At 39.0% G+C, this 10,000-nt stretch overlaps 1 protein-coding gene and 2 long non-coding RNA genes across 3 annotated transcripts in view; 1 reads left to right on the forward strand and 2 right to left on the reverse strand.

The window, feature by feature from the left end:
• Positions 1-3,136, reverse strand: part of LOC138057889 (uncharacterized) — a 4,163-nt gene extending 1,027 nt beyond the window's left edge. Inside the window, exons 1-2 of the mRNA XM_068903792.1 lie at positions 3,114-3,136; positions 1,588-1,758 (exon numbers count right to left, since the gene is read on the reverse strand). Coding sequence (XP_068759893.1) covers positions 1,588-1,723 — 136 coding nt within the window. The 5' untranslated portion in view covers positions 1,724-1,758; positions 3,114-3,136. The remainder of the gene's footprint in view (positions 1-1,587; positions 1,759-3,113) is intronic.
• The window catches only part of LOC138057062 (uncharacterized), a 553,865-nt gene that overhangs the window by 327,824 nt on the left and 216,041 nt on the right, over positions 1-10,000 (reverse strand). The gene's annotated exons all lie outside the window — the stretch shown is intronic.
• The window catches only part of LOC138057890 (uncharacterized), an 18,385-nt gene continuing 12,050 nt past the window's right edge, over positions 3,666-10,000 (forward strand). The window contains exons 1-3 of the long non-coding RNA XR_011133745.1: positions 3,666-3,881; positions 4,749-4,837; positions 6,809-6,897. This is a non-coding gene — a long non-coding RNA (uncharacterized lncRNA). The remainder of the gene's footprint in view (positions 3,882-4,748; positions 4,838-6,808; positions 6,898-10,000) is intronic.

A 10,000-nucleotide genomic window follows, 5' to 3' on the forward strand; every position in this document is an offset into this window, starting at 1 on the left:
TCCCTCGATCTGTTTGCCTTTTTCTTCAAGTTTGACCTCTAGGTAGCTCTTGAGCATATTGGACACATGTTGCACAAGCGGCGACTATGCCGTGCGTGACTGCATTTGGTTTGACCTTCTGGAGGTTTCCGCGATCGATGGGTTACGATTAAACTCGGATTGGCTGGTACCAGCCACTGGCCGATAGCGTAGATAATCCTTCTCGGCCGAGCAACTGTCGCTGTTCTCTATAGTAAATCTCTTCAAGAAAAGACCGAAGTGCTGGGTCGCTAGCGTCAATGAAAGTGGCGCGAACAACCAACCTTAAAAACCCTTGCATGAACAATAGAAACTCCAGCGTGTAAATAGGCGCTAATGACCTTGCAATACAGTTTCCCAAGGAAAGGCAGTGCGCAAAATAAGATATAAACCATATGAAAATATATTTGTAGCTAACACCGGTACTGAGATTTTCAACAAAGGAATAGATTCACTTTTTTTTAGGCCAAGCCAATATTTTTGCGATTTGGGTGTCCAGTTTTTGGTAGTTTGATCAAAGGACAGCAAATAATGAATCTTACAACTTCGATAAGGCAAATTACATTAGGTAAATCTTGCTATTGCTGAAGGAGTATTTTGTTAAACCCAATTGAACATTGATACGTATTCAACATCACTGTTTTGCGGTAAAAATGCCGTTACTCTTTTTGCATATTGCTTAATTCAGCTGATATTCATGTTTCATGTGGGCTACTATAATTTGCAAAACACAAACCAAAGCTACAATTAGAAGCTGACGTTATGAACTCCCGGGAGTTCTGGCAGTCATGGATGGCTAGCCATTGGCCGAGACGCACAATGGCTGTACCCTGCCACTTATTTGCATAAATATGTGAACAATTTTATTTTGGCACCTCTTCTTCGGAAAACGTTTTAACGATAAACTTCGGTGCCACTGAATAGATTCAGATTTCTGCCAACATTTTTGCGATTTGGATGCCCTTTTTTATGTGTTTGATCAAAGGATATTTTGTATAGTACTACTGTATGTGAGAGCCGATGTGCGTAAGAATCATAAAGCTCTTGGCGTTGGTCGCACAAACGCGTGTATGCGTGGCACTGTTTTGATTGCAATCATAACACCTATCGCGTGACATGGCCACGCGACAAAAACAAACCCGAAGATAATTTGTACATCATCTGTCTTATGTACAGACCGGCAGGGTACGTAAATTTCCACGGCACGCATTTCCAGTTTTATAGCAAGTTTCCATTCTTTTTCGCTGAAATTAGGCAAGAATATCGCCCAATAATGTAGCATAAAAAAACGTGTCAGCGAATTTGAATTTTTATTTTTGGAGGGTCAGTTGCCCATTAAAGAGCGTCTTGTTACCATTATAATGCGTCACTAAAAATTCTTTGCTATGCATCAGTGAGTAAAGTCAGTAATTACGGCAGCAGCCGTGAAACGCGTAGCACAATCATGTGGAGCAAAAGGAAAAGGCTTTTCATATTGTCATTATATAATAAGTTACCCATATACCATACACATTGCAGTTGGTGTTTCCATTTCTTTTTATGGTTTTGATATTTCCTTACTTAACTTACCTTGATCAGATGTAGTGGGGTTTATTTTGTAGGATGATTTAGTTCTTCTCTGATCTGTCGACACTTTTTTTTCGCTTTGTTGTTGTTGGCAAATTAACGTTAAGTAAACCACTTTCACATTCCACGCCAGTAACATTCGTCCCTCCTCGGACTTCGTCAGCGTTTCGTCTGCTACAACATAAGTTCATTATAGTGGAGTATGTTTACAACTTAGGAAATGTTTCACTAAGCCATGATGATGGTGGGAGAAATTAAATATTGATCACTCTTAGATTGGTTAAAGGTTTAAAATTCTAGGTAGAAGACGGGAAATCGTCAACCAAAGAAGAAAGTAAAAAGCCGGGGTTCCAAAAACCATTGGTTTATAAAGCTCTTTGCACATTTTCGACATTCGTTTTAGCACAAATAAAGAGATACGTTGGTTGCCGAGATCCTTGTGCAACATTTATTATTATTATTATTATTTTTATCAGATCTCGCAATTTCTTCCAGTCAAGATCGCTGAGAATCAGCAAGCACACACTGGCGAAATATCTGTTAAATAAGAGGCCCTGCTTTTGCAAGATCATCGTATTGGTGAGTATTCGAGATAAAAAGGTTAGCATTCGTGTAGACATGTTGACTGTACATCACTGAGATCAGGAAACCTGTTCAGATTTATTCCAAGTTTGTAGCTAACACCGGAACTGAGATTTTCAACACGCGGAAATCGTTCTGGCGGTCATGGATGGCTAGCCATTGGCCGCGACGCATAATGGGTTAATTATAACCGAGTAGGCTAATAGCTGAATACCCTGCCACTTATTTGCATAAATATGACTACTATTTTATTTTGGCACCTCTTCTTCGGAAAACGTTTTAAGGATAAACTTCGGTGCCACTGAATAGATTCAGATTTCTGCCAATATTTTTGCGATTTGGATGCCCTTTTTGGGTGTTTGATCAAAGGACATTTTGTATAGTACTACTGTATGTACGAGCCGATGTGCGTAAGAAACATGAAGGTCGCACAAACGCGCGTGTGCGTGGCACTGTTTTTTTGTATTGCAATCATAACACCACTATCGCGTGACATGGCCACGCGACAAAAACAAACCCGAAGATAATTTGTACATCATCTGTCTTATGTACAGACCGGCAGAGTACGTAAATTTCCACGGCACGCATTTCCAGTTTTACAGCAAGTTTCCATTTTTTTTTGGCTGAAATTTGGCAAGAATATTGCCCAATAATGTAGCAAAACGTGTCAGCGAATTTGAATTTTTATCTTTGGAGGGTCAGTTGCCCATTAAAGAGCGTCTTGTTACCATTATAATGCGTCACTAAAAATCCTTTGCTATGCATCAGTGAGTAATGTCAGTAAATAGAGCAGCAGCCGTGAAACGCGTAGCACAATCATGTAGAGCAAAAGGAAAAGGCTTTTCATATTGTCATCAAATAATTTAATAGTTACCCATATACCGTACACATTGCAGTTGGTGTTTCCACTTCTCTTTATGGTTTTAATATTTCCTTAATTAACTTACCTTGATTAGAAGTAGTAAGGTTTATTTTGTAGGTTGATTTAGTTCTTCACTGATCTGTCGACACTTTTCTTTCGCTTTTTCATGGTTGGCAAATTAAAGTTAAGTAACAATTTCACATTCCACGCCAGTAGCATTCGTCCCTCCTCGGACTTCGTCGCCGTTGGATCTGCTACGACATAAGTTCATTATAGTGGAGTATGTTTACAACTTAGGACATGTTTGACTAAGCCATGTTCGTGGGAGAAATTAAATGTTGATCACTCTTAGAGAGGTTAATAGTTTAAAATTGTAGGTAGAAGACGGAAAATCGTCAACCAAGGAAGAAAGTAAAAAGCCGGGGTTCCAAAAACGATTGGTTTATAATATTCTTTGCACAGTCATTTTCGACATTCGTTTTAGCACAAATAAGGAGAATACGTTAACAGATCAGAAATTTTACCGGCGGCCAAAAGTGATCTCAAACGTACAGGCGTAATCACAATAAGCATACGTTATAAATATGCATAGTTAGTGATTGCCCTCCATCAGCCAGAGATCAGAATTTGTTTTGTGACTATTCAGGTATCACAGCCAATCAAAAGCGAGATTTGGCCACAAGAGACAGAAACAAAAAGGAAACTGAGAAAACTGGTGGTCGAGGTTGCGGAGAACTATGCGCAACATTTAATTTTTTTACCAGATCTCGCAAGATCGCTGTGAATCAGCAAGCACACACTCACGAAATATCTGTTAAATAAGAGGCCCTGCTTTTGCAAGATCATCGTATTGGTGAGTATTCGAAATAAAAAAGTTAGCATTCGTGTAGACATGTTGATTGTACATCACTGAGATCAGGAAACCTGTTCAGATTTATTTCATATCTGTAGCTTACACCGGTACTGAGATTTTCAACGACTGAATCGGACTCACTTTTTTTAAAAGCCAAGCCAATATTTTTGCGATTTGCGTGTCCAGTGTTTGGTAGTTTGATCAAAGGACAGCAAATGAATTTTACAATTTCAATAAGGGAAATACATTAGGTAAATCTTGGTATTGCTGAAGGAGTATTCTGCTAAACCCAATTAACATGGACACCTATTCATTATCACTGTTTTGCGGTAAAAGTGCCGTTTACTCTTTTTGCATATTTCTTAATACAGCTGATATTCATGTTTCATGTCAACAATAATTTGCGGAATACAACCAAAGCTATCCTACAATTAGAAGCTGACCTCATGATCTTGCATGCCCATTGACTATGACGCTCAATTGTTCGATTAACACATTTCGGCTAACTGCTGATTACCCAGCCACTTATTTGCATAAAAAATAACAGCGTTTGTATTTTGACAACAGCTCTTCGGAAAACGTTTAAACGATAAACTTTCATTCAAGTTTTCTTTTAAAATTTTACCGGCGGCCAAAAGTGATCTCAAACGTACAGGCGTAATCATAATAAGCATACGTTATAAATATGCATAGTTAGTGATTACCCTCCATCAGCCAGAGATCAGAATTTGTTTTGTGGCTATTCAGGCATCACAGCCAATCAAAAACGAGATTTGGAAACGAAAGACAGAATGAAAAAGGAAACCAAGGAACCTGGCGGTCGAGGTTGCCGAGAACTATGTGCAACATTTAATTTTTTTTTACCAGATCTCGCAAGATCGCTGTGAATCAGCAAGCACACACTCACGAAATATCCGTTAAATAAGAGGCCCTGCTTTTGCAAGATCATCGTATTGGTGAGTATTCGAGATAAAAAGGTTAGCATTCGCGTAGACATGTTAAGTGTACATCAGTGAGATCAGGAAACCTGTTCAGATTTATTCCACATTTGTAGCTAACACCGGTACTGAGATTTTCAACGACTGAATAGACTCAATTTTTAAAAGCCAAGCCAATATTTTTGCGATTTGGGTGTCCAGTTTTTGTAGTTTGATCAAAGGACAGCAAATAACGAATCCTACGACTTCAATAAGGCAAATTACATTATTTAAATCTTGCTATTGCTGAAGGAGTATTTTGTTAAACCCAATTGAACATTGATACGTATTCAACATGACTGTTTTGCGGTAAAAATGTCGTTTACTCTTTTTGCATATTTCTTCATTCAGCTGATATTCATGTTTCATGTGGGCTACTATAATTTGCGAAATACAAACCACTCGCGGCTATCCTACAATTAGAAGCTGACGTTATGAACTCGCAGGAATCGTTCTGGCAGTCATGGATGGCTAGCCATTGGCCGCGACGCATAATGGGTTAATTATAACCGAGTAGGCTAATAGCTGAATACCCTGCCACTTATTTGCATAAATATGACAACTACTTTATTTTGGCACCTCTTCTTCGGAAAGCGTTTTAAGGATAAACTTCGGTGCCACTGAATAGATTCAGATTTCTGCCAATATTTTTGCGATTTGGATGCCCTTTTTGGGTGTTTGATCAAAGGACATTTTGTATAGTACTACTGTATGTGCGAGCCGATGTGCGTAAGAAACATAAAGGTCACACAAACGCGCGTGTGCGTGGCGCTGTTTTCTTGTATTGCAATCATAACACCACTATCGCGTGACATGGCCACGCGACAAAAACAAACCCGAAGATAATTTGTACATCATCTGTCTTATGTACAGACCGGCAGAGTACGTAAATTTCCACGGCACGCATTTCCAGTTTTACAGCAAGTTTCCAATTTTTTTTGGCTGAAATTTGGCAAGAATATTGCCCAATAATGTAGCAAAAAAAAACGTGTCAGCGAATTTGAATTTTTATCTTTGGAGGGTCAGTTGCCCATTAAAGAGCGTCTTGTTACCATTATAATGCGTCACTAAAAATCCTTTGCTATGCATCAGTGAGTAATGTCAGTAAATAGAGCAGCAGCCGTGAAACGCGTAGCACAATCATGTAGAGCAAAAGGAAAAGGCTTTTTATATTGTCATTATATAATTTAATAGTTACCCATATACCGTTCACATTGCAGTTGGTGTTTCCACTTCTCTTTATGTTTTTAATATTTCCTTAATTAACTTACCTTTTTTAGATGTAGTAAGGTTTATTTTGCAGGTTGATTTAGTTCTTCACTGATCTGTCGACACTTTTCTTTCGCTCTTTCATGGTTGGCAAATTAAAGTTAAGTAACAATTTCACATTCCACGCCAGTAGCATTCGTCCCTCCTCGGACTTCGTCGCCGTTGGATCTGCTACGACATAAGTTCATTATAGTGGAGTATGTTTACAACTTAGGACATGTTTGACTAAGCCATGTTCGTGGGAGAAATTAAATGTTGATTACTCTTAGAGAGGTTAACAGTTTAAAATTGTAGGTAGAAGACGGAAAATCGTCAACCAAGGAAGAAAGTAAAAAGCCGGGGTTCCAAAAACCATTGGTTTATAGTATTCTTTGCACAGTCATTTTCGACATTCGTTTTAGCACAAATAAGGAGAATACGTTAACAGATCAGAAATTTTACCGGCGGCCAAAAGTGATCTCAAACGTACAGGCGTAATCACAATAAGCATACGTTATAAATATGCATAGTTAGTGATTACCCTCCATCAGCCAGAGATCAGAATTTGTTTTGTGACTATTCAGGCATCACAGCCAATCAAAAGCGAGATTTGGCCACAAGAGACAGAAACAAAAAGGAAACTGAGAAAACTGGTGGTCGAGGTTGCGGAGAACTATGCGCAACATTTAATTTTTTTACCAGATCTCGCAAGATCGCTGTGAATCAGCAAGCACACACTCACGAAATATCTGTTAAATAAGAGGCCCTGCTTTTGCAAGATCATCGTATTGGTGAGTATTCGAGATAAAAAGGTTAGCATTCGCGTAGACATGTTGATTGTACATCACTGAGATCAGGAAACCTGTTCAGATTTATTTCATATCTGTAGCTTACACCGGTACTGAGATTTTCAACGACTGAATCGGACTCACTTTTTTTAAAAGCCAAGCCAATATTTTTGCGATTTGCGTGTCCAGTTTTTGGTAGTTTGATCAAAGGACAGCAAATGAATTTTACAATTTCAATAAGGGAAATACATTAGGTAAATCTTGGTATTGCTGAAGGAGTATTCTGCTAAACCCAATTAACATGGACACCTATTCATTATCACTGTTTTGCGGTAAAAGTGCCGTTTACTCTTTTTGCATATTTCTTAATACAGCTGATATTCATGTTTCATGTCAACAATAATTTGCGGAATACAACCAAAGCTATCCTACAATTAGAAGCTGACCTCATGATCTCGCATGCCCATTGACTATGACGCTCAATTGTTCGATTAACACATTTCGGCTAACTGCTGAATACCGAGCCACTTATTTGCATAAAAAAATAACAGCGTTTGTATTTTGACAACTGCTCTTCGGAAAACGTTCAAACGATAAACTTTCATTCAAGTTTTCGTTTAAAGCCAATATTTTTTGCAATTTGGCTGTCCTTTTAGGTAGTTTGATCAAAATACATCTTGTATTGTACCGTATGTGCGAGCCGATGTGCGTAAGAAGAGGCCCTGCCAAGGAAGGGGGGGGGGGGGGGGGGGTTTCCTTGTCACGTCTCTGAATTTTACAATCTCCCGTGTCGTGGTTTAAGTAATACTCGCGTCGGTGACGGAAATTGAAAGAAAATTATTTGTCCTTAAGGACAAATAATTTTCTTTCAATTTGTCGGAATTTCAGTTCATCGTTTTTTTTTTTTTTTTTGAATTCAATATACTAACATACAGAGCAAGTGTGATTTATTTGGTGTGTTCACGTCACTTTAGAAAAGTCATATAACTGCGAGTGATATGGAAACGTCTGTACCTTTAAACTTTATGGGCGTTCCACAGTTAACCGGTTTCGCGTATCGAGCATGTAACAGGTAACTACATATTTCAGCTCCACCACGCAGTATGCGACATGAGCAAAAAAACCATTAGGTTTAGTTTGGCGGTTTAGGCCGAGCACCAGTAACTATAACGATACGTTATACCAACAACCTAATACAAGATCTAAGTATTAACGGCATAAAACAGAGACAGAGCTCAGCGACAGTTTATACAGATACTACTATCAGACGGAGGCCAGAAAAAAAACCTGCCGCAAAAAACCCAGTGGGAAAAAAAAGAAAAAAAAGAAGACGGCAGGAAATCCGGGTAGGAACCATGGCTCAAGTTCTAAATAGCCCATCCTACGAGGCTACAAAATTCAAACGCATCTACTATCCTCGTTGACTAAAAGAACGTTATACTTAGAAATAAATTTCCAAAAACAAAAAAAATTCGAAGGTCAAACGAGGTGTTGGCCTAGAATGACTATCCCACGTGATACACTTGTCTTATATATCCCTCCTTGGCAACCCGTAATGCACCTCGACTGGACTATTTCCAGTCACCACTGCTCCAGTGCCGCAAAAATATTTTATTTCCGGCTAATTAGTATACACTCAAACGCCAGAAATTCCACATAGCTATTCTCGTGGCGTGCAATTTGATTAATTAGAGAGCTTTAGTTTCTAGTACGAGAACGACTACGAGTACGAGATTTTCTTATAGAACAACATTGAGCGCGCGCAAATCAGCGTCGTTTTGGCGGGAAAAACTTGATGCCGTCGTCATTTTAGTACGAGGTTTTGCAAAAATATCGTCGAATCAAAACAAGTCTATAACACGGTAGCAGTTTTGGCATTTTTGATGAGCAAAAAGGCGCAGTTAACAGCAATAAGAATAACTGACCAAGCTATACTGCTAACAAAAAGTAAGATTGAGCATACGCGTTATAAATTTCCTCAGTATTTTCGCTAAAAACGGGCAGTCAAAACTCGTATTCGTTCTCGTCCCCCCCTCCCCCCCTCCCCGGAACACCACTCAACTCTTTAAAAGGTACGTGATAATAATAACAAGAAGAACATTAACAATAAATGATAAATGATAATAATTACAATTTATATAGCGTAAGAATGGTGCTTTAAGTAGAACCTAAATACGATAATAAAATTCAGTGCAAACTGCGAAAAATCCGAACATGAGTTACAGATGTGATGAAAATCAATATTAACTTCTTATTAACTGAGAGGGAAAATCTATAGAGCAATCCATCCCATATTGACCGAGCAATAGCGAGGACAATGTAGCAAGATCGGTTTGAGATTTTTCCGTAAATTGTGATTGTCAAGAGGTCGGAAGTGATCACTTCACAGCTCGCACAAGTCCGGTCAAAAGTTCGACAGATGTCGAGTTCAATCTTGTGTTGCATTTATTTCATCTTGGACTTGCCGTATTTTGCCGGGTCATTGGAAATCGTTAGATGTCTTGCAAATACGTTCATTCGTTATAATAATGAATGCATTTCATTCGACACTGCAGAAATTCGACGTTTGAATCGGTGCCGCACTTCTGCCGCAGGTAATTCAGATGTCTTACTTCTACCGTGTCGAACTCATTTCAAATTAAGTTCGACACTGCAGAAGTGCGTCTTTTGAACCGGGGCTAAATCGTATTTCGTCAAAATATGAATTTATTTTTGCGACAGATGATTACAATAAGTTTGTTTTCGCGATAAATGATTACAATTTGGTAAGGTAAGTTTGGTCGACATTTTTCAATAATCAACAGCCGAACAAACTTCAATAAACTTCCTCGTATTGGTCTAGTGGACATATATTGCACTAGTCTGCGTGTGTTCATTACATTCAAGCCAACCTCAGTGAAAGAAGCGTCTAAAATTCAGGACAGTAAAAAACAGTCCTGTGAGGCGGGAGTTTTCCTGCGAACGTTGTGGACAGTTAGAGGTTTCGTAGCTGCCTGGCATCTTCCCTGTAGGTGTTCCCCTCCTCTCTTACTCGCTCACCATCCTTGTTCTCCCCGCCGGATCTCCGTTTCCCTTTCCCCTCGAATGCCTACTATGCAAGCTAATC

This window comes from Montipora capricornis, chromosome 7, assembly GCF_036669925.1.
Source record: "Montipora capricornis isolate CH-2021 chromosome 7, ASM3666992v2, whole genome shotgun sequence".
Taxonomy (NCBI): domain Eukaryota; kingdom Metazoa; phylum Cnidaria; class Anthozoa; order Scleractinia; family Acroporidae; genus Montipora; species Montipora capricornis.